The sequence below is a fragment of the Eupeodes corollae genome, chromosome 1 (genome assembly GCF_945859685.1).
Source record: "Eupeodes corollae chromosome 1, idEupCoro1.1, whole genome shotgun sequence".
NCBI lineage: Eukaryota > Metazoa > Arthropoda > Insecta > Diptera > Syrphidae > Eupeodes > Eupeodes corollae.
The window spans coordinates 248330819-248356681 of NC_079147.1; the positions used below are offsets into that span (position 1 = coordinate 248330819).

At 37.0% G+C, this 25863-nt stretch overlaps 2 protein-coding genes across 3 annotated transcripts; one reads left to right on the top strand and one right to left on the bottom strand.

Moving 5' to 3' along the window:
* Window positions 1-1023: 1023 nt before the first annotated feature.
* On the bottom strand, window positions 1024-2170 carry LOC129942015 (probable elongation factor 1-beta). The gene is made up of 3 exons (XM_056050806.1): window positions 2006-2170; window positions 1669-1856; window positions 1024-1593 (listed from the first exon to the last, which is right to left on the bottom strand). Exons 1-3 carry the CDS (start codon window positions 2083-2085, stop codon window positions 1214-1216), a joined length of 648 nt encoding a protein of 215 aa, XP_055906781.1. The 5' UTR covers window positions 2086-2170; the 3' UTR covers window positions 1024-1213.
* Window positions 2171-6377: 4207 nt separating this feature from the next.
* On the top strand, window positions 6378-24523 carry LOC129940202 (macoilin-2). Of its 2 annotated transcripts, XM_056048465.1 has the most exons (10): window positions 6378-6514; window positions 7160-7388; window positions 17687-17831; window positions 17915-18041; window positions 18134-18260; window positions 18323-18909; window positions 18970-19668; window positions 22385-23169; window positions 23248-23437; window positions 23536-24523. In XM_056048465.1, the coding sequence occupies exons 2-10, from the start codon at window positions 7309-7311 to the stop codon at window positions 24159-24161; spliced, it is 3366 nt and encodes a 1121-aa protein (XP_055904440.1). In that variant the 5' UTR covers window positions 6378-6514; window positions 7160-7308; the 3' UTR covers window positions 24162-24523. The 2 variants fall into 2 exon arrangements, with proteins under 2 accessions (XP_055904440.1, XP_055904439.1); XM_056048464.1 differs by having other exon boundaries at window positions 18323-19668.
* The last annotated feature ends 1340 nt before the right edge of the window (window positions 24524-25863 follow it).

Sequence of the window (25863 nt, forward strand, 5' to 3'; positions counted from 1 at the left end):
AGGTAAGACAGAATTCTTCGTTTAAATACCTTCTCAAACAATTTCGAACAAAGTTATTGGTCTATAATTTCCTTAACCTTTTCTAAATCTTCAGGAAACTTTCCAGAGTATATGCTTAAGTTAAAAATGTGGGTCAATATAATATCTACCAAATTTGGCACAACCTTTTTAAGGGTTATATTAGAAGTTTCATCTTTGCATTATAAGTTGAATTATTTAACCAGTTTATTGTTTTAAGTTTTTCAAGTCCTGTAATTGGTTCAAAACAGAAACTGTTCGAACTGGTTTCTTGAGGATCAACCTCATAGCAACAGTCAAATGAAGTATGTACACTTTCAGAAAGAGAACTATGTCCAGCAGACCCAAAAAGGCACTAAATTCATCCGCAACATCTTTTGGATAAAATAAAACAACAATATCATTTTTTAGTACAATTGCTATTCGACATGTTCCTACCTTAAATACTTTTAAAGACTTCCCATTCCTCTTTTTTTTGTCCTTTGCCGTATGGATTTCATAAAAAGAATATTTTATTGTTCTTAGTTTACTTTTTTACACAGCCTCAAATACGTGGTTTTCATACTTAAATTCATAGGATGATTCGACCTTAGTTGCTTAATTCAATTTTCTGTTTAATTTCTTTTAAACCTTTTTGATTTTCTAGTAAAACCCAAAACTTATGTAAAATGACACCTTCCAAACGTCCCGCAATATAGAATAGAAATGATGAACGTATTTCGACGGTCCAGCTGGCTTCTGCATTTCATTGTCACTCGAAATGAAATTGGAAATAGTTTACAAAATTTAATCCCATGCAAAAGATTACTCTTTTAAAACCAATGAAAGTTCTTAATTGATTTTAAAAATTCGGAGAAGTTTTTTAAAACCATTTGAGACGAGGAACGCTGAAAACAAAATGAACTCATTTTTCAAATACAACTCTCTCAATTTTGAAAACAGCTGCACATTCTTGTTTTCGAAACATGAATTCGTATAAAATGGAATATTTTAAAAGCCAAACAATTCTTGAGTATAAAATAGTATTTTTTTAATCAAGGCATTTTTTTTTTGTTTAATAGTTTTTCTTTTCTTTTTTCAACTGAATTGGACACAAAAATTCAAGGACAAACAATCACGTCGTCGATTCAAGATTTTATTAGATTCGATGACGTCCGATTGTTTTGTTGTTGTTGTGGACTGATTGATTGTGTTTTTAGATCTTGTTGAAAGCTGCAATATCAACAGATTGAACAAAGTCCTCGAAATCTTGGATCTTCTCCTGCAACAAGTCAATTGAAACCTTCTCATCTTCGATGACGCACATAATTTGCAACTTGTTGATGCCATAACCGACTGGAACGAGTTTAGAGGCTCCCCACAAGAGACCGTCCATCTCGATGGTTCGGACGTGCTTCTCCATTTCTTTCATGTCGGTTTCATCGTCCCAGGGCTTCACGTCGAGCAGGACAGACGATTTGGCAATGAGGGCGGGTTTCTTTGATTTCTTGGCAGAGTAGGCGGCCACACGTTCCTCGCGGATACGTGCTGCCTCGGCATCTTCCTCTTCGTCGTCAGATCCGAATAGATCGACATCTATTTTTGGTAAACAAGGGAAAACATTAAATTTGTATACACTTTGGCAAGGAGATTGCTTTTATTCGAACTTACCATCATCGTCTTCGGCGACTGTGGGCTTGGCGCCAGCAGTTTGTGGAAGTGCCTGACCGCCCCATGCGGCTCTTTCGGCGGAGGTAAAGGACGCAATGTGTTTGTACCAGCGTTGGACGTGAACACCACTGGCTGGGGCCTTTCCAAGTGTTTCGAACACCGAGAGGTCGGCCTTTGATGGCGTGTAACTGAAAATAGAAAATTTTTGTTAACTATAACTATACCGCAACGACTAAGACTACGTGTCAAATCAAGGGAAAAAGAAAATGGATCAAGTTTAACCTCAATTTTCGTTCGGTCATTTGAATTTCATTTTTCAGGGATATATTTTACTTACCCACTGATGTAACTGTTGTCGGCCAAGAATTTGTTCAATTCTTCAAGACCTTTTGGAGTTTTAACATCACCGAAAGCCATTTTTATTGTGTTTTTTGATAGAAATTACGACCGCCGTGCAAAATGTGCTGCAACTTTCAATCAGTTTGACAACCGGAAGAGAAGTATTTCAGCGCGAAAGAGCATTGCCATACATAAATTGATAATTAAATGAATAACGAACAAGTGCTGCCAAAAATTATAATATTTTTTAAAATAACGAACACAATCATTTTTTTAAATGCATTTATTACTATTTAATATTCAACAAGATAAAATTAAGGACAGAAAATATGTAAGTTCTGTAGAATATGTGTAATAAACATTACGGAATGAGTATGTTGAATTTAAAAATACATAACCATTAGTGATCTAGCATCAAGAAGTTAACATTGCTTAGGAACCACAATTGTGCCGGTGTGTTTTAAATTTCTACATTTTTGATACTCGTAAATATATATACATACAAAATTTGTATATAATATGTATAGTATTATCATGGACCTAATTTCCTTCGTTCGCCGTAGCCTCAAAGTGGAGTTAGAAGTTTTATATACAAAAGTTAAGTAAAAAAAAAACTGCAACAGCTAATGTAGCCATAGTCAATAGGTGCCGCCTAATAATGGGTTTTAAATACAACGATGCCAATATAAACATGTTCCAAGAGACAAGATCTACCTATACATTACTAACAACGAATGACTTAAAGGGAGTGGCACTTAGTGGCTACAGTGACATTACATAGCTTGTACTGTTTTGTATGACTTAACCAACGGCATCCATCTACGTTAAAAAAAATGAATGGTAATGATATAGGTTCCATAAATAAAGCTGACGAATAGCGATTATTCAGATCAGGTATAGCCAAGCTTTTGTCCATGCGAGGGACACTACTAACTTAGTTATATTATTCACTCCCTGTGTTCTTAAAACGCTTGCAAAAGGGAACTCCCTTAATTGGTTATATAGCTTATATAAAAATAATCATTACAATAAGTGAGTATTTTTAAAATTATTATTTTGTAAAAAAAGCGCTCCTTTTGGCAAGCATATTGACATACATACTCCTTATCTGTAAGATATGGTCGAAAGAAAACATGCCTGATGAATGGAACCTCAGTATTGTTTGCCCGATCCTGAAAAAAGGAAGCCCAAACTGCACCTACTATAGAGGAATCAGTCTACTTATCATCGCCTATAAAATCTTCTCTGCCGTAATATGTGAACGTCTAAAGCCCATCGTCAACAACCTGATAGGTCCTTATCAGTGTGGTTTTAGACAAAAATATTCACATTAACCCAAGAACACCAAATCGACACCCACCATCTTTTCATCGATTTCAAGGCCACATATGACAGCAAATACAGGGACTGTAAAGAGCCGTCCGTTTGTCCAGGATGACCATGGCGAACACACGCTGCTCCATAAAGGTTGGAAACAACTTAACAGAACCATTCGATGTCAAAAAAGGTTTTAGACAAGGTGATGCGCTGTCATTCGATTTTTTTAACATCGTACTATGAAAGAATAGTACAGAGCTCACACGTCAACACTAGAGGCACTATCTTTCAAAAGTCTGTCCAATTAGTAGCATATGCTAATGACATTGACATAATCGGAAGAACTCAGCGTAATGTCAATGGGGCTTTTGTGAGTATTGAGGCAGAGGCGGCAAAAATGGGTTTAAAGGTTAATGAGGGCAAAACAAAGTACATGCTGTCGTCAAGAAAGGACCTACAAGACCGACGTCTTGGTCAAAACGTCACCATCGACAGACGTAACTTTGAGGTAGTCAAGGACTTCGTCTACCTAGGCTCCGCTGTAAACGTAGAAAACAACACCAGCGCTGAGATCAAACGCAGAATAACTCTTGCTAACCTCCTCTTTCAAAGGACGAAAGTGTCCTTTGAAGGGTCTGCTATATAAGACCCTTCATCTCCATCCTGCTATACGGTGCAGAAGCATGGACTGTGGCAAAAGCGAATGAAAGCACCTTGGGTCGGTTCGAGAGAAAAGTTTTTCGTGTGATCTACGGTCCCGTATGCATCGAAGGGGAGTGGAAGAGAAGATGGAACGACGAGCTGTACACGCTGTACAGTGACGTAGACTTAGCCAGAAGGGTTGAAGTGCAACGACTAAGATGGCTGGGCCTCGTAGAGCGCATGAAGACAAATGCTTCGGTCTGGAAAGTCTTTAAATCCACACCCACAGGACAGCGTAGTAGAGGAAGACCGCGGATCAGGTGGCACACAAGTGGAAGTGACCTCACTCCACTTGGAGCGCGAAACTGGAGACATCTAGCTAGGGACCGAACTAGATGAAGAAGTTTGTTCGTATAGGCCCTAGTTCACATAGGACTGTAGCGCCAACTTAAGTAAATAAGTATATCGACATACTCGATATGGACTGCCAACTTCACGTTGAATATAAATAATGTATTATGACATGGGCTGCGTAAACCATGTCTTTAATTTGAGTAAAACAAAAAAAGATCGGTTAACTTGACCTATAGTTGCCTAAAACATTAATTCCAGTTTTTCGAGTCTGAGAAGCGTCAATTTTGTGTGTTAATTTAACTGCCCAGATTTTCATCGCCCAAAATAACTTTGAATATAAGTTTTCGATACTTCTTAAAACTTCTAGCAAAAAGTCAGTGTCAAAATATGATATGATTTACTGTATTGGTCTTGTTTCGTAAGTCAAAATTTTGCTCGTGAACTCGAAAAAATTAAAGAAAAAATTCGTCATAAGAAAACTTGGTTAAAATAATCCCTAAATTTGTCTCAATCCATTTAAGTGAAATAAAATTGATTCTTTTCTGTACCTCATTCTTAAGCTGGTGATATCCAATAGGATACGGTTCACATTTTCCCGCCATACACAATGTAGACGCAGCCACTTTGACAGTTTGAGTATTTTTATATTTGTTATTTCAAGCACAGACAAATATATGCGTATCTGGATAGTAATCAACACATAAAAACTCGTTTTCGAATTTGGAGAACGATATATTTTGAGATAACCACATTCCCCAAGTACAAAGTTTCTTTCTTTAAATGTGAATATCTCAACAAAAAAAAAACGAGTTTTTGGAATAGAGAAATAATAAAGTTTTTAAATTTTAAGAAGCACTCATAAAAATTATAAACAATTACAGTTTAATTCACGTACTTTAATAGTTTTTATTTGAAATGTAGATACCTCAAAGTCTAGACTTCTGCACATTTGGAAAATATTTCTAGGAACAAAAAACTTGTTAAGAAAATATGTATTAACTTTTTTAAGCCAACTAAGAATTTTTGAACAATGATTTTAAATATTTTTAAATTAGACATATTAAAAAATTACAAGAGGTTACGGAATGTAACCTTATTAAAAATTTCAAATTACGAAACGTTTATACAAAATAAGTTAGGTGGCTCAACCGTCGGTTGAGAACTCGGTCCTAGTGGCTTAAGACTCTCAATAATTCCTAAAGTTTTAAGTCGATTCAAAATATCTTATTGAAGAAATCACTTTTCATGACAAGAATTACTGTTGAAGTACCGGTGAAAAAAACTTTTGGTGGCACAGGCAGGGATCGAATCCAAGACCTCTGGCATGACAATCCAACATACTAACCATCACGCCACGGGGACTACGAAACGTATATATGTGCGTAAATTGTTCATTGTTTATTTAAATGTCAAATTTTTTACATTTTGTTAATTATTTATCAAAACTATGCTTAACGAAATTCTAAAAATGGTCATCCACACTTGAGAAAAACATTCCCAACCGGTTAGTACCAAAAACGCTTACATTTGTTACTATGTACAGCTAACAATACGCCAAACCTTTTATAGTAAATAACTTTCTACGTAGAACTCTACAAATTTTGAAAATAGTTTTCCAAATTTCTCCAAATTATTTGCATCAACAAAAATTTAAATTTTGTTCTGCTAACTATTTTGCGGACCAAAAGAATCAAATTGGCAACTGATCAAGAAAAAAATAAAACAGACATTAAGGAGTAGCTTCTCTAAATTATTATATATTAACTTCTTAGCTTGTTGATTCCCCACGTTGATTTTAGAAATTCAAATGGACAGACAGAGCCAAACCGAGCTACTTCAGTTTAAACACACTCGGTCAATTTTGGATCAGCTCAGATTCTAAACATTTACATCCTCTTTTTCTACAGATTTCAAAAGTGCAGAATAATGTAGGCCCCGCATAGAAGTCATCCTCGACATAATAATATGGCAACACTTTCTACGAACTGACACATCAATTGTACCAACCTTAAAACCCAAACAAAACCAGACAAGTCTAAAAAATCACAACCAGTCATCTCTGTCTCTCCCATTTGATCCCTATTTATTCGAATATGTTATATATACATAAAAAAAGAAGTTGTGCGCTAGCTAGAAGAAGGATCCGAAGTGTTTTCATCCTGTGAAAAAATTCCAATTTTCCTTCATAAAAATTGTAATTCTATTGAAATTTCTTATTGCAAATCTTTCCCCAAATACGCAAATCTACATTTCACTATTTCCCAATCCCCCACAACGCTATTTAGAGTGCGAATCAAAAAAACAAAAATAGACAAACGTCTCAACATCGACGACATCCGACATCGTCCAACAAAATTCAACTTCAACCAACGAAAGTGATGCTGATGGTTTTTCTTTTCTTCTTTTTTATTTTATTTTCTTCTGCAACATTTTTTCCTATTCATTTATTTAAATAATAAAAGAATCAATCAAGCGGGAACTACGCTTGAAATTTTACCAAGTTTTTGATGAAACAAATATAAAATAAGTGCTTCTCCAATTTGTGATATAAAATCTAAAAAAAAAAGAAAAAAATATAAAAACTGGTGACGATGGTGCAAACATCACCACGGCGCGGGGGGCACCTCTCTTTACATCCACAGCGCTACACGACACTTTTTAAAGGATTTTCTATTTTCCACATTTCCCTTCCTGCTTTTTGCTTCTCCCTTTTCCCATCTTAAATCTCTCTAGCTTTTCATCCAACCGGTTGTAATTGTTACAAAAAATAGAAAATAGAAAAACCAAATAAAAGAATAAACCGAATTAACCAACTTCCCATTTCTTGATCTCGTTTTAGGAAAATCTTCCGAAGTTCCGTGTGTGTTTTTTCAAGAAATTAAATAAAACTTAAAAAACAAAACAAAAACAACAAAAAAAAAAGAAGTAAACAAAAAAGTTCGATTGTGAAATTGTAAAAAATATAAATCCATCAAAATACACAAAAATATGAAGAGACGAAATGCCGATTGTGGCAAAATACGGCGACCGATAAAGCGCAATAAAATTACGGAAGGAATGTACGGCAGGTGAGTTTTGAGTTGTTGATTTCCTCAGGGTTTTGTTCTGGTTTCATTCTGATTCTCAGTCTGATTCTGGTTGTGGTTCCTCTTCTGGAATTCTTATTCCCTTCCTTGTTTTGTTATTGTTGTTTTTTTTTTTGCTGTTAGGGTAACTAACATTTATTGTAGCCATACTAAACTCGTGTATCATGTGAACTCAGGACTATGGCGGTGGTATGATTGTTGCTAGGATAGAAGTGTGACAGTATGCTCGAGTCCTCTTCGTCATCCTCATACTTTTGCTCTTCCTTGTCACGTTTTGTTGTTCTGTTTTTAGGATATTTTACAACTTTATGTGTATGTACATGGAGTAGGTTGTAGGTTGTCGTCCATGGTTGCCCCACACCGCACATTGGGTATTACTGATGTTGACCTCCCACACAAATCCTCTGCCTGTTTCTCCTCCTTCTCCCGAAATGGCCACTGTTGAATTTCCGGGATACGTTGCCATTGCTATGAAATTAAATCATATTGAGCATTGAGTGAGAGCAATGACGGTGGCGGCGAAGGCGGCAGCTGATGGAAATGATGAACACCACACAAAACAGGATGATGAAAGGTAGAAAGAGGAGGAGGACGAAAGCACGAGGAGTTGAAGAAGGAAATTGAAACTCAGTTTGCTTTGCTGGAGGATGATGGGATGGGGAATGGGATGTAGTAAATGGATTGATGAGGTTTTGTCTGGAATGTATTCGCACAATGTATCCTGTGGAGCATAGCACTTTTCTATACACAAAAGCACATTATTTAGTTATGTTGTATAACTGTAACAACAATTTTACATTTAATGCGCGTAGGTAGGCATGTACTGTACCTACAAACATACATATAGGTATAAATTCATAAATAATACAAAAGGTATTTATTTTTTGTGTGTTTCTTGAAGCAATAATTTTAAATGAATTGAAAATTGTTGTCATATAAGCTCCAGGCTTATTTGATTGACATAAAACCTTGAAAAAAAATAAGATGTTCACTCTCTATTTTCACTCTAGGGCAATCATACAATAAAATATTTCGAATTGAAGAATCTTGTCTCAACTTGTTCTGCTGTAGGTAGGTATTAATTTATATTTTTTTTGGAAATTAGGTAGGTATTTAAATTAGAAACGTGTTGGACAATATAAAGCACGTGCTGGCTTTAATTAGATTCTCTTCATTTATTTTATTATTTACTTAACAATTGTGTCTATTTTTAGACACAACAGCAACATGGAAGTAAATAATCAAGAAAAATCAATATGAAAAATGTTTATTTTTGTCTGAAAAAGGAAACAATATTGTTTTAAGGAACAAAATGTTAATTTCCGTAGGTTTGTTCTTCCAATAAATCTAATTTGAAATAAAAAAAAACGTTACTTATTATCATACCAATATTTCTACGTATGACTATTCAAAAATTATTGATAACGAAAATATTCGACATATGATTGGTAAAATATTGTTGATGTTAAAAATAAAACCATCCGAACTTTTGTATAAACAAATTAATTAGCTTATCAATCTGACTGTTGCCATACACATAATTACAGTCCCATATTCTTACCGTCGTTGGCCTTAAAATAGTAAAAGCTAAAAAGAAACTAAAACAACCTTATCACGAACCAAGAAAGATCCAACAAGTACTCATTCAAAAAAGAACTTTAAAAATGATGGGCGATAAAAATACGAGGGTCGTTTGAAAAGTCCGTGCGAAAATAAAAACTGCTTAATTTTGTTGGATACACTTTTTTTATTTTTCAACGTAGTCTAATTTCAGGCTTACACACTTAGTCCAACGCTGCTCTAGTTTGTTGATCCTTTCCGAATAATAGGATTTGTCCAAGTCTGTAAAGTAGCCATTGGTTTTTGCAATCACCACCTCGTGGTGATGTGGAACGATTTGGAATCCTAATTCCAATAGTTTTGAGGTCGCAACTGCTGAGGTATGAGCTGGTGCGTTACCGTGATGGAAAAGAACTTTTTTGTTGGCCAGTCGTGGACGTTTCTCTTTCAGCTCGGTTTTCAAACGGTCCAAAAGCAATGAATAATATTCACATGTAATAATTTTATCCTTTTCTAGATAGTCAATGAAAATTTTTTCTTGCGAATCCCAAAAGACAGTCGCCATAACCTTCCAGCCGAATGAACAGTCTTCGCCTTTTTTGGTGCCGATCCCCCCTTAGCAACCCATTGTTTAGATTGCTCTTGGGTCTCAGGAGTGTAGTAATTTATCCATGTTTCATCCACAGTGATAAAACGACGCTTAAAGTCCTGCGGATTTTGCTGGAACAGCTGCAAACCATTCTTGCAACACAACACACGAAATTTGTTTAACTTCCTCAGTTCAAACGAATCTCAAACACAAACCAATAAACCGACATTGCTAAAACTTGGTGTGTATTCCTTCAAGACATGCTACTAACTGTAAATAACATCGATATGCACCAGTAGTGCCATCTGTCTGACTTTGCACGGACTTTTTAAACGACCGTCGTATAACCGAAACATTAACATCACTCGAATACCGCAGCAATATTTCACAGGTTTCGTTGTTTTAACAATATACAGATATAGACATTAAAATAGAAACACCAAACAGAGTTTTAAAACTTCAATTTTTTATTGACTTAAAAAGATTTTTTTTTCAAGTTTGGCCTTTTTCATTACCATTTCCTTTTATTTCGAACTAAAACTACCCATTATCAGTAAAACTATAACATACAATATTTTAAATTTATAAATGTAAAAATAAATTGGGTGGCGCAACAGTCCGTTTAAGAACTAGGGCATAGTGACTGACAACTTTCAACCGTTCCTGTGTGCGAGTACTGTTGTCAGGGATGGAAGGTTCCTACAGTTTTAAGCCGAATCCGAACGGCAAATTTGAGAAAGCACTTTTCATGACAAGAATTACTCTTGGTGAATTTGTCAATTCCTCGCAAAAGGCAGTACCCCTGAAAAAGACTTTAGATGGCATAGGCAGTCCAACGCACTAACCATCATGCCGCGGGTACTACATGTAAATGTAAAAAAGGACACAAATTTCGTGAACATTAAAATAGATACACAGATTTAAAAACGTAAAAAATACCTTTAGTTGCGAACCACCAACAAGCCTCGTATAGGGACGGATTAACTGTTGACAACCCTTACTTACTTACTTAAGGTGACGCTACAGTCCGGGCGGACCTGGGCCTCAGCCAACATGTGTCTAAAGCCAGCTCGGTCCCTAGCTAGCTGTCTCCAGTTTCGCACGCCAAGTTGGTTGAGGTTTTCACCTACCTGAGTATGCCACCTGAGCTGCGGCCTTCCTCTACTGCGCCGTCCCTCGGGATTGGATACGAAGACCTTCCGGGCTGGAACGTTGATATCCATTCCCTTTACATGACCCAGTCATCTAAGCCGTTGGACTTTAATTCTGCTAAGTAGGTCAGTGTCGCTGTACAGCCCGTACAGTTTGTCGTTATATCTTCTCCTCCATTCTCGATCTATGCGTACGGGACCAAAAATCACCCGAAGAATTTTTCTCTCGAAGCATCCTAAGATGCTCTCATCTTTCTTTGACAGGGTCCAGGCCTCAGCGCCATAAATGAGAACCGGGATGATGAGTGGCTTATGGATGGTGATTTTACATGCTCGAGAGAGGACTTTACTTCTCAATTGCCTTCTAAGTCCAAAGAAGCAGCGATTTGCAAGAGTTATTCTTCGTTTGATTTCAGTGCTGGTGTTGTTGTCTGTGTTTATAGCGGTGCCTAGGTAAACGAAGTCCTTAACTAACTCAAAGTTATAGCTGACGTTTTGTCGAAAACGTCGTTGTTAAATGTCCTTTTTTGATGACATTGCCCTCATTGGCCACTAAACCCATCTTCTTCGCTTCCGTCGCAATGCTCAAAAACGCTCAACTGACATCACGCTTTGATCTTCCAATTATGTCAATATCATCTGCGTATCTGAGTAATTGGATGGACCTTGGAAGATTGTGCCTATAGTGTTGACGGTTGAGTTTTGCACAATTCTTCCCAGAACGATGTTGAAGAAGTCGCATCGCTTTGTCTAATACCTTTTTTGACATCAAATGCATCGGAGAGATCTTTTCCGACCTTGAAAGAGCAGCGTGCATTCGCCATCGTAATTCTGCACAAACTGAGATGCCAAAACTAGACATTGCTCTGTAGAGCTCTTCCCTATGAATGCTGTCATACGCGGCTTTAAAATCGATAAAGAGTAGGTATCGATTTGAAGCTCCTGGGATTTTTCCAATATCTGCCGTAGTGTGAAAATTTGGTCGATAGTGGACTTTCCTGGTCTGAAGCCACACTGATAAGGACCTATCAGGTTGTTGACGAACGGCTTCAGACGTTCACATAATACGGCAGAGAGGATCTTGTATGCAATGTTAAGGAGCCTGATGACTCTGTAGTGGGTGCATGCTCCCTACCTAGTCATCGCCAGCTGCTTTAAATAGTTCGGCAGCGATGCCGCCAGCTCCAGAAGCTTTGTTTAACTTCAGTTCAGATATAGCTATCTTCACTTAATCGAGGTCGGTAAAGAGGTAAGCGGATTTGTTGATCTGCGTCGCCTAGGTTGAGTTGTTCTATCTCCCTTACAGCGGAATTCGGTTCGTCATTTGGAGAAGTGGTCTTTTCATATTCTCAACATAGACTGCGGTTCCACAGCGATGTTCCCCTGATCGTCCTTGCATGCTTCGGTTCGTGGCTTGTACCCTTGGGAGTTTTTTTTTACCTTTTGGTAAAATTTACGAACCTCATTCCTGTTGTGACATCCCTATAACTCCTCGATCGCGCTTCTCATGCTCTCTTTTTTTCTATCTAAGAAGCCGGTGTTCCTCTCTCCTCTCCTGCTCATAGAGCTCGCGAGCAGCTCTGGTCCTCCTGTGTAGCGCTGTTGATAACCCACGCAATCAAAATAAGGAAAACGAACTTCGGATCTGTACGTAACCACTAGCAGCCGAACAATTAGCAGAAGCCCTAAACTCCTGCAAGGCAGATATTACCGTCATCCAAGAAGTGCTATGGGATGGACCGGGCAAACGCAAACTAAAAGACTGCGATGTATACTACGGCGACTGATACCAAGAACAAAGACAGCGTGTATTTGGGTGTGGATTTGTTGTTGGACTCAGACTCAGGCAAAAAGTTGAGTTTCAACAGTGTATGCGAGCGCATCACGACAGTCCGCAATCAGGTTAAATTCGCCAACAAAAGCCTAATATGCGTACATGCCCCAACAGAGGAGAAAGATGAAGACATCAAAGACATATTCTTCTAGCTCTTGGACAAGACATATGAGCAGTGCCCTGGCTATGACATTAAAATTGTCTTAGGAGATTTTAATGCCAAGCTAGGAAGAGAAGACATCTTTGGTGGCACAGTCGGGAGATACAGCCCGCACGACACGACCTTCGACAACGGATTCAGGCTGATCGATTTCGCTAATCGATGAGACGTTCTGGTAGCTAGTACGCAGTTAACACATCTCAATATCCACAAGGGGACATGGAAATCTTCTGATAAATCAACTGTCAACCAGATTGACCCCATTGCGATCGACGCACGACACTTCTCCAGTATACAGGATATCCGAACTTTCCGAGGGGCCACCATTGACTCGGACCACTACTTCATTGTAGCCAAGGTACGGCTACGGATATCCCGGCCCAAGACAAAACAAGGAAGTACTGTGAGAAGTTTCGACGTTAGACTGCTACAATCGCAATCGCATGTTCGTTTCCGATCGAGTCTCTAATAACCACTTAAGGAGTACTATGCTGCATTAACCATTGAAAACCAGTGGCAACATTGCCTTGCAGCCATCAGAGATGCCGTTTTGGAAAAAGTACGGCTCGATGATGCAGCCAGCCCATAAATCTCACCAAATATTCACTTTTCTTTTTGTGGGTGCATTGCTTTTTCGGCAATCGTTCTTGGATTATCAGTGGCCCAAATGAGGAAATTCTGCATATGGACGAATCCACTGAGGTGAAAATGTTCCTCATCACTGAGATGAAAATGTTCCTCATCACTGAAAATGATTTTCTTTGAAAATTAATCATTCACTGTCGTCATTTCTTGCCACCATTCTGACCATTGACGAAGCTTGAAATGGTCAAGAGGCTTTAGTTCTTAAGTCAATTGCACACTGTTAGCTTGTGAATGCTAGTCTTAATTCAAAGTGTTCATCAACGAGTTGAGGTAGACTGTTCTTCAGCCAAACTATCGTGAATAGCAGCGATTTTTTTTGCTGTATGAGCTATACGAACATGCACTGGTGTTTTCACATTTTCTACTGACCCGGTTTGGTCAAATTTTTGCACGATTTTTCCATTGTACGAACATTTGGACGATGAACGAACCGAAAAAGTCACAAAGTGCACGATATACTACTTGATTTGAACGCCGCCCACTTTCATAATAAGCTTGAATAAATTTTACGGGTTGATCGATTGTGTATATTTCCTTGGTTCAAATAACACGATATGAAAATTTGGTGCAATAAAGAAGATTGTGGAAATTGTTCTCCAAGCATATCTTTTCAATTTAAGTAGACAAATTCAGTACCGTAACGCCTACCTTTTACCAAAACGTTGTTCCCAGCCTTATTTTCAAAGGAAAATGATCCAATGATGCAAACAATCCCTAACCCTCCAAACTATCACTCTCTATCTTCACGAAGTTAACCTGAGGGTTTTCCGAGAACCAGATTGAGTTTTTTTATTTATATACGTAGCTTTCGAGATGAAAATGCACAATATGATGTTATTCATTGAATTTTCGTCTTCACTTTTCTTTACGACAAAGTACAAATAATATTTTATTAAATACCTCGTAGAAAATCTGGAGCCAATTAGTTAAGTTTATCATTTCTGGAATATGAGAAAAACCAATGTTAATAAACTCTAGAGTTCAAAAGAATACCTTCAAGTAAGAAAGAATAAAATCGAAAGTTAAGAACAATAAGTTGATTTCAACTCCGAGTGAAGGAAATTTCACACACACAAAAGTTGTTAAGTGTAATTTTCTACGCTGATTGAATTGAAACATCTCTCAACTTTGTAGTTATTTCCCTCACATACAAAACGGCATGTAATCACGTCAAATGATCTACACCATCCTTCTAGAGTATGTTTTATTTCAAGCCGTTTCTTCTTTGTTCATGTAAATTAGGAGATCTTTCTCTTCTTTTCAGAGACTTTAGTTTTTGACTCAATGTCTTCTTCGGGTAGATAAATCACAATTTCTTCAAAGTTATCTTTCCATATAAAAACTATTTTTTTCAGAGAAGTTTATTCTAATATTTCGAAGATCACCTGAACCTCTAAAAAACTTCTCTAATTGTGATTAGACAATTTACCTCACTGCTTCAGAGTGTTGATTGGTTGTTGACGTGCTGTGTTCTTCAGGACCAACATTGTTATTCACCTCTTGACGACCTTTGATGTGTATTCCTTCATCTATTTCTTCAGACAGCAGGAAATGACCAACATATGCAAAACACTTCTAAGTGAAGTGATTCTATAAGATTGACGCGCCTTTAATGTAATACTCAGTCCTACTCTGAAGTAACTGGTGCTTCCAGTCGGTTTTCCAATGTTAATGAAGACCTTCCTTTTCAAATATTAACCATCCGTCCAACCGCCTTACTTCGAACACTCCTAATATGTCGAAGTTGTATTAAAGGAATTCTTTCTTAAGTTAAAATAATCTTGTTGGCTGCCGATAAAAGTTTTAACAATCCAGAACTCAATTTTTGGCCTGGATCGAAAACAAAAATTATAGTCGTTAAATGAAGGACCTGATTATGAGGTTCGGGGCGGATCTTTCTCAATTCAAACTTTCAAATTCGATTCGCGTCGTATTTCCTTATTAACGAATTCGCGGCGAAGCGGAATTAATTCTTCCTATATTCCAACGATTTGACACTTTTGGTTTGACTTTTTCTTCCTATATTACGTTTTAGCACTGTCATGTGATTTTTTTAACATCGTGCTTGAAAGAATAGTGCAGAGCTCACACGTCAATACTAGAGGCACTATCTTTCAAAAGTCTGTCCAATTACTGGCATATGCTGATGACATTGACATAATCGGAAGAAATCAGCGTGTTGTCAATACGGCTTTTGTGAGTATTAAGGCAGAGGCGGCAAGAATGGGTTTAACGGTTAATGAGGGCAAAACGAAGTACATGCTGTCGTCAAAAAAGGACATACAACAACGACGTCTTGGTCAAAACGTCACCATCGACAGACGTAACTTTGAGGTAGTCAAGGACTTCGTCTACCTAGGCTCCGCTGTAAACGCAGAAAACAACGCCAGCGCTGAGATCAAACGCAGAATAACTCTTGCTAACCGCTGTTTCTTTGGACTGAGAAAGCAATTGAGTGGTAAAGTCCTCTCTCGAGGGACCAAAGTGTTGCTATATAAGACCCTTATCATCCCCGACCTGCTATACGGTGCAGAAGCATGGAGTCTGACAAAAGCGGATGAAAGCACCTTGGGTCGCTTGGAGAGAAAAGTTCTTCGTGTGATCTACGGTCCTGTATGCATTGAAGGGGAGTGGAGGAGAAGATGGAATGACGAGCTGTACGGGCTGTACAGCGATGTAGACTTAGAAGGGTAAAAGTCCAACGACTAAGATCGCTGGGTCACGTAAAGCGCATGGAAACCAATGCTCCGGCCCGGAAAGTTTTCGAATCCACACCCACAGGACAGCGCAGTAGAGGAAGACCGCGGATCAGGTGGCGCGAACAAATGGAAGGTGCCCTCACCCAACTTGGAGCGCGAAACTGGAGACATCTAGCTAGGGACCGAGCTAGATGGAGAAGTTTGTTGTTTGAGGCCCTAGTTCACACAGGACTGTAGCGCCACCTTAAGTAAGTAAGTATTACAGTGATTTGACAGCTTTCCACTGTAGGATTTCAACCCGCCAACAAACATTATGACATTTCAAATTCGCCTTCGAATTCGTTATTTGGTCAAATTCAAAAGGAAGAAGGCTAAAGCGAAAGCAATAATTGAAAAATGGCAAACTCGGTAGCAAAATGATTCGCCGCGAATCCCATAATCAAGCCCCAGAAGTTGTTGTTAGCTTCTTAAACCAGTTAATGACTGTGCGTGTGTTACATTAAAAAGCCGTCACACGACCCCAATCCCAGAGGTCCGAGCCCCTATTTAACTTTATGGCAGTAGACGGGGTATTCCGCTTTCTGTAAAAAATTCTTCAGTCAAAGACTTATATTGCTTATAGTAGTAGTAGTATTAGTAGTGATTTATTTGGTTTAATAATTTCAGTGTTTGGTACAAAATTCACAATAGAGCATTGGCTTTTGCCGTCAGCCGAAAATGAGTGTGTTCTTTAAATAAATATGTACATAAGTAAAGTTTAAATAATGTTTTTGGCCATCTAGTTTTACTATTAAGAAAATATATAGATGTGTTTATTTAGATTGCTTCATTCATAATTTGTTGCCGGTATTTTAGTGCAGTTTTTACGAAGTTATATAGAAGACTCCAGTTTTCTCCGTTGAGCATTTGCAGGATTTCGTCCAACGACAGTGTATTTTTGTCCCAGATTGCTCTTCTTATTGGGCCAAGTATGGGACAGGAACCCACGAGGTATTGTACATCTTCCCTTACTCTTATAGTTATTGCTTATACAATTATTGCAATGTTTCAAGTATTTTTATTCTGGGAAGGTGTTCCCTCTCTCTATTTAGGCCAGAAACGCAATATCACAATAAACCTCTGTAAAGAAATAGAATCGCAATCATACATTGTACCAATAATTATTTTAATCCCGATGTGAACATAGCTTAGGTAATATTATAATCTACCAATTGGAGTCTTGCTTCTTTGTGATATGTTAGAAAATGTAGGGCTTTAAGTGAATTGGGAGCGACAGAGTCCAGTTATTTTATCGCTGTTTGGCTATTTAAGTAGATGAGAATAAAGGTTGTCAATATCATGTTTTTACATAAGCTTACAAGGAACTTCTTTGGTAGCCAAAAGTTCTGTCTGGGACATGGTACAGTGCTTGTGTGCACTTCTAGTAAAAATTTAAAAAGAAATATCCTTGGTTGTATACTTAAAATCTCTTCATACTTCTTCTAGAAAACAAACCGAAATACAATTCTTCTAATCGAATTTAGAATTAATGAATTACTCATGGGATATAAATTCTCTACCAATCATCATTTTATTTTGTATCCTTCAATCAATAATGTTATATAAATTTTGTATTTATTAATTTCCTTTTCTCCTTTTACAGCACTACAGTTCTGTACATGAAATTCCTCGTACTCTGGGCCATTGTGATAACAGCCGACTTTATGTTTATGTTTCGATTTGAATTTTTATGGCCTTTTTGGCTACTACTGCGGTCAGTTCATGACTCTTTTAAATACAAAGGATTGGTATGTCAATGCATCATTAGCAGGATAAAATTTATTTCATTTGTTTTACTAATTTTTTATTTCATTTAATTATTAATTTTTAGGCTTTTTCAGTGTTGTTTGTATGCATAGCAATCACATCCGATTTGGTGTGTTTATTTTTCATCCCAGTGCATTGGCTTCTATTTGCTGCAAGCACATATGTCTGGGTTCAATATGTGTGGCACACGGGTGAGTTTTGTCGAAAAAAAATTATTCCACTAAAATAAAAACATTCTTTTAATTAAACTGAGTTTTTTTTCTTCTTATATTCAAAAAAAAAGATAAAGGAATATGTCTGCCGACAATTATACTTTGGATGTTATTTGTATACCTGGAAGCAGGAATTCGATGGAAGGACAGCAGACATATGCCACATTTAGATTTGTGTCGACCTTTTGCTGCACATTGGTATGTCTTTTTTTAATCTTTGTACGATTTTCAACAAAAATATCTTAACTCTTAATATTTAGTATTGGTTATCCGGTTGTAACACTGGGCTTTGGCTTCAAAAGCTACGTTGGCTATAGAATGCGCCAACGCAAGCAACGTGAAGTATCAAAAGAAAATGAATTTTACATGCAGCTGCTGCAACAAGCCCTTCCACAAGAAGAAAACCAAGATGACACAGTTGTAATAACCACTGCGGGTGGCTCGTCAACGGCATCACTCTCCATGTCCTCATCGACAACGGCAGCTCTGACAAACGCCCATAACAACACCTCCACACACAATGGATCAGTGGGGTCAATAGTGCAGAATAACTCTGACCCACAGCACCATAATCACAGTCACCATAACAATCAGTTGGCGGCGTCAGCGTCTCATCTGACGGCGTCAACAGCAACCTCATCTTCGTCCGCTTCATCATCATCAGCGTCGTCAGCGACAGCGACGAGCAATGATGACAAGAGCTATGTTCAAATAGCGGGCCAGTTTCAACCCCAAAGTGGCAACACTATCAACAGCAGTAGCAACAACAGTAGTGTTCATCATCAGCAACATAATAATCTTAATAACAGTAACTCTAGTTCTAATTCAAATAAAAACGCTCAAACAAGTAATCGCTCTGAATTTTTCAAGAGACCCCTTAAACTTCTAACTTCAATTTGTTTGATAGGATCCTCCACAAATAGTGGGAGTTCCGGCGGTAACAATGCCGCGTCCGGATCCACTTCCACGTCCACTACCAACACCAACACAACCAATAATAGCTCCAACAATTCCGCGTCTTCCACATCAAATGGACATGTGGGCGGCGGCGGCAATAGTGGAAGCAGTGGTGGAGGTGGCGGTAACAGTGGTGGCAATAGTGGCAAAAATAACCGCAGAAGTGTGGATAAAGAAAACAATAGTGCGACATCTAACAGTCGCAGCAATGCCAGTTCATCTGGCAATGCCAATCAGAAAGATCATTTTACTATATCAGGTAAAATGAATAATAGCAATAATAGCTATCACATAAGCGAGCTCAATTGTAATAACAAAGAATGGGATTGTGCTGGAGCTGGAGGTGGAGCTGGTGGAACTGGAAATTATACAACCGCTACATCATCATCATCGTCGTCCCAAAAAGAAAAAAATAGCAATAACTATGATAGTTCACATGCAGCAAATAATTGTCAACAGCAACAACAGCATCAACATCAACATAGCACAGCTTCTGATTCTGGCTATGGTGGTTTTGGATCAGCGAAAAAGTCCACAGCATCTTCATCTTCAGGAGGAGGTGGCGTTGGCAGTGGCGGCAATCATAGTAATGGAAATATTACACAATACGAAGTGGAGGAAGTGGTTGAAATAGTTGAGAAAGTCAAAGGTGAGTAATAATTGATTTGATTTGTAGAATTCATAAACTGACTGTTGAGGTAGTTTTTGAAAATCTTGTGCATATTAAGGTACGGCGTGGAGATCTTGGAGCAAAACTATCAATTGTGTTAGATTTCATTTTAAAATGCCTTTCAAAGACCTTAGATTTGAATAGCGGAAGACACAGTTATATTTCTTTCTTCTCATCTTATTCCGAAAGTAAAATATTCCGTTCAAGACTTAACAAACTTAGATTGATACTAAAACTGATTAAGTTGGTGAAAAAAACAGTCATATGAGGTTTCATGGTTCCCTGATCGTAGATCAAAAATTAAATTGACCATTCCATTATTCTGAACTCGTTCAGATAACTACCTACGGCACTCCATCTCCACGGTTGTGTAATTATTCAAGCTAATCTCTTTGCTAAGCAGTTAACCCTCAATTCAAAGCCAATTCAATAGGTTCATTGTTGATTTTCCCTAATGGGACAAATCTTTAAATCGTTTTGGAGAAAATTAAATGATTGCCCTTCATATTTCAAAAGGATTTGATATTCTTTGGCATCAGACTTTCTTATCGAAAAAGCGTCCGTTTGGTTCAGGTGAATCCCTCGTTGGATTAGAAATAACCTTTTGTACCTTTCAAACAAGTAGTATTGGATGGAACCACAAAATAAATGCTGTTGTGTCTCTTGGCTCTGTTTTACCTCAGGAACTTATTGTTTTTCCGTTTATGATATCCTTTCTAAAACTCCCCGCAAACAAATTCTTCGGCTTTGAATTTTTAACAGCAATGTATGATAAGTTAATTTAATTCCAAACCCAATGCTGTCTTGTATCATTAAACCGAGATATACTCCTTGTCACTATCCATCACTATCACTAAAAACTATGGCCGAATCTCTTTGTAATAGAAATTTGTATGGTATTGGTTCTTATGGTAAGGTCACTTTTCAGTAATTGGTCTTATTAACTTTAAGCAAGGTTAAACTTATTTTATTTCACTTTTTTATTTGTCATTTAAAAAGTTTGTATCTTCTACCTGTTAATGTTACGTCGGCACCTCACTTCGCTTAAAATTGTACCCCTACTCTCCTCGACGTATTCTTTGTTGCTGATATCAAGAAAACTCGTTTCTATAATCAACTAAATGGGCCGGGTTTCTCATGTCATGATATGATATGCTTAACCTATAATAATCAATGGACAATGAAATTGACGACCCTGAGCAAAGTTTTAACTTTACGTTTCACAGATGAAGATATCGTCGAGGCAATGCTGTCCCTTTAATCAAGTGCGGTAGGCATAGATGGGATCAATCCGAAGTTCTTAAAATGTGTACTTCCACTATTCTAAAATACATAACTCATTTATTTAATTCTATATTAACCAGTTCTTAACTTCCTATCCCAGATTATAGGTCTATTGCTATCTTGCCATTCCTATCTTAAGTCTTCGAAAAACTACTTTCAAAACAAATGGAAGGACACCCAACATACAATAGAATGCTAGATACAAACCAATCCAGGTTTCGTTCAAAAAGAAGCTGTAGAACGGCGCTTTTATTTCTTGTTGATGATATACGCAGAGCGATGGACATGAATCGTGCTACAATCTTAACGTTGCTAGATTTTTCAAAAGCGTTCGAGACTGTCGATCACTTTGTGCTGTGATAAAAACTTGATGATTTTAAATTCTGTCGTTTTGCGGTAAAACTTCTGCACTCATATTTATCTAATCGACAACAATGCGTTGCAGTAGGAAATCAGACATCTTCAGTTCTGACGGTCCCAGCAGGGGTTCCTCAGGGTTCTATTCTTAGAACACTATTATTTTCACTTTACATTAACGAGCTTCCTCTACTGGTTAAATCTTGTAAAGTTCATATGTTTGCTGATGACGTCTAATTATATTTGGACACTCCTGTAGATAGCATAAGAAATGCTATTAACTATGTTAATGAGGATCTAATAGTTCTAAACCAGTGAGATCTCAAGCATAACCTCATCCTCAATTCAAGGAAATCTAAAACTTTGTCAATTAACTCACGCGCCCTTCATAAGTCAAGTTTTCCACCGGTTCTGCTGGATGGCTGAGTTATTGAATTTGTAACGTCTGCTAGGAATCTAGGTATTATTTTTAAAGAGACTTGGAATCACCATGCAATTGGCATGTTACGAGTATATAGTGCTTTGCGTCTACTGTAGACATACCAAAGATTTACTCCTGTCAGTAGTAAGATGTTGCTTGTAAGGTATCTTCTATTACCTATCCTGCTGTATGAATGTGAAGTGTGCTGTAGCGTTGACTCAAATACAAGGCGAAAACTTAATGTTATATACAAAAACTTTGCCAGATACATCTTCAATATAACAAATTACAACCATAATTCATGTTATTTAATGGGTTTAAGACAGGAGGTTTAGTTGGCCAACATAACCCAAATTGATTGTATTTGTCTTGTAAGGTCTGATTTAAGCTTGAAACGTTAATTTTTTTTAGTAACATATTGTTTGTATATTAGATTTGTTTTAAATGTCTTCTATCGAGATGACCTGAGGATGTTTAATTTGTAAAATTTCCTGATGCCTAATAATAGAGTATTGGATTCTTTAGTTTTGTGTTCATTCTCGTTTTCGTCATGTAGAAGTTCACTTTGTATTCACGCCATTTTTAAATATACAAGGCTAATATTTTAACCAATTTAATTTCGTTTTTTTACAGGACGTCGGAATCGCTCTAAAAAAGACACATCTTCCAAGGACAATCATCAAAACCACCACTCAAACAGCTCAAATAACAACAACACCAGCAATTCATCATCAAGTCACTCCAACTCAAATCATACTCATCACAATAGCAACCATCATCATCATCATAATCATCATAACCATAACAGTAATAATAATACAAACAACAACAATAACAACTCAAATCATAGCCACAATGCTAAAGACTCCAATTCTGATACTTCGAGTATATCCTCATCGGCTTCGGTTGCATCATCAACATCAACAATTGCCAATTTGGCATCACAAGTTGTTGCGAAAATATGCGAGAGTTGCCTTAAGCTTGAGGCTGATGTTAAAAAATATCGCACCGAAATAAGCCACATGAAACAAATCGAAAACGAATTGCGACAAAAATTGGAAGCAAATCTAACCACAAAAAGCTGTTTGCAGGCCAAACAGAAGGAATGTGATGATTTGGAGAAGAGAATTCAAGAGCTAACTAGTTTGCGCCAGCACGACATGATAACACTACAAAATACCGAAAGACGTCTAACAGAGGAGAGACGCCAGAAGCAATCAATTGAAGCACAACTAAATAATGAAAAGAAAGCCCGAAAAATTGCCGAGGACAAAGCAAGTCGACCGGAATGCAGTGAATCATGCAAGCAGCGGAAACAGCAGATTGATGTTGAATTGAAACAGTTGCGACGTGATTTGAAATCAGCCGAAGAATCGAAAGAGATGGCTCAACAACAGGGAAGAAAATTTGAACAAGAGGTAAAAAGTGACCTGTTTTAAAAGTAGAACTTCTTTTTAAAGAATTATTTTTATTTTTATTTGTTTTTGTTTTTTAAGCTGCGAATGTTTGAAGCTGAAATACGAAGCCGTGATTCTCAGCCGGGCACTGAAATGTTGATGTCAGCACTGGCAGCAATGCAAGACAAGAATTGTACGCTTGAGAAGAATCTATCGGCCGAAACGAGAGTTAAGCTGGACTTATTCTCGGCCCTAGGCGAGGCTAAGCGACAGCTCGAAATAAAAGAGAGTGAGTATGAATTTTAAATTAATGAAAAAAAGTCAAACAAGGTTTCTCAAAAAACGTTTTTTTTATTATAAAAAATAATATTTATTTGTATTTTTAAGGTCTATACCGCTCCAAAAAGGACGAAGTACATGATTTGAAAGCAAAAATTGCTCAACTTCTTGCTGTAATGCCCACAGATAGTCTTTGCTTGCCAACATGCAGTAACACAGGCAGTTCAATGCTCCGCATGAATGATACCCCCCCACTACAGGGTCCATCCAGTCCGATGATGGGACTGGGACCACAGGCACAACACCAGCAAATCTTAAGTGGCCATCAACTTAACCAGAGGGTCTCAAATTCAGGAGTAAATAGTAATCAGCAACAGCAAATGCAACAACAGCAACAACTCCAGCAGCAACAACAACAGCAGATGCAACAGCAGCAGCAGCAACAACAACAGCAACAACAACAACAGCAGCAGCAACAGCAACAACAACAGCAGCAGCAACAACAACAGCAGCAGCAGCAACAACAACAACAACAGCAGCAGCAACAACAACAACAGCAGCAACAACAACAGCAACAAAATGTGGTAGTGTCACAATCATCAGTTGTTGGCGTAGGCGGTGTGCCTGTCTCACAATCAGGTACCTCGAACTTAGACCCAAACGCTAGCGTCTACACACCCAAAAATCCGAATTCCATGGTCGGTGGCAATGGCAATCAAAATTCTGATGCCTGACATAAACGTCGTCAAGTTTGAGACTATCATTTCCATCGTAGAAACTAAATGCGCCACAGAGACAGAGCATATAATATTATATAATATAAAGGATTTTTTTAAAACAAGAAAAGAAAAGAACACAAGCTAAAGCAAGCAAAAGAGAAAAGGAAAAAAAAGAGAGAGTGGGGAGAATAATAATATAACCAACTGGAGAAAGTGAGCGAACATTTTTTAATTTGTTTAGTTTTTTAAATTTACTCGTATTTATAATTTAATCAATAATTAGTAGAAATATTAATATTTACTCAATCCTTACATGTAGAAGCGCGCTCCTTTTTCATTTTCACTTCCAAAAAAAAGGAAGTTCCAAAAAACAAAAATTGGTTTTAATGATGGCCCATTTTCAACTTCCAAAAAAAGAAGAAGAAATTAACTTAAATTTAGCCGCTATAACAGCAACAATGATAATTACATTATATTTGAATTTATTTGAGTTTTTTTTAATTAATATTTAAATTAAATTAATAATTAATTTTACTTTTGAAAAAAAATGAAAGAATTTTAATTCGTTTAATTTTTGATTTTATGTTCTTAACTTTTTAAACAAAAAAACATTATTTAAGTTTTTGTTTTTTAAAGGGGATTTGAGATTTTATATAAATGCGACCATGGGTTTAATTTAAAATCGTGAACTCGGACCTTTTGTGAATTTATCATTTAACAATTTTTGTTTATTCTAAAATAATGAAAACCACAAAAAATTGCACTGCAAATTATTCAATTTGTTCATAAGTACCAATTACCTAGGTTAATAATGGTTTCAAGATAGCCTTGTCATAAAATAGTGTTTCTTTCTCTGATTCCAAATCAATTTTGTATGACAACGTTTAGGAACTACCTTAAATGAAAACTGCAAACAAGAAACACTACAAAATTGGTTATTCGGTTATTTTTGCATAGAACCCGGAAAATTCTTCCCACGAATTGCAAAGTGAAAAATCATAATAACCTTAATTTGTCATGAAATTTGTATTTCGTTGAAACTATTTAGTTACCTACAGTTTCAAATTCCTTGGCAACCAACCAAAGTTAACAGCTCTATTCTGCTATCTGTCCATCAGCTCAAATCTTTCAATTCACAAGAATGATTAATCCATTTTTCAGATATTATTCCTGCAAATCTTCTATCTTTCGAATGAAAAGCATTTCCAATATCCTGCTTTTAGAATTTCAAAAATTTGGTTTATATACGAGTATTTCAGGAATTTTGGATCAACCATTTCTAGTTCATAGCAGAATATCGATTTTCAAGTGAATGTTTAACAGATTAATGTAAATGTTTAACAGATTATGTATTTTACCTTTTGTCATTCGTAACTCGAATCATCTATTGATCCCCATTACTGTAGTTTTTTCAGCGAAACAATTGAAAAAGGATAGTTAACTTTTTAGCTAAACGATTTTCACTACTATTTAAAGAAGCCTGAAGAACAAAGAGTACACTGAATGTTCTATTATATTTGAACCACCAACTATCGCCACCAGAAAGCGGCGCGCGTCTTGTCGCTTTTCAGTTGTTTTGTTAAAACATTATCGTGATCATTTCTAAAGAGTAATTTTAATTTAAAATTGTTAAATCAACAAAAGTGTAGCTTTACTTCGAATCTCAATAACTTTTTTTTTTTTTAATATTTAAGCTGCCACTTTAAGTAATAATACT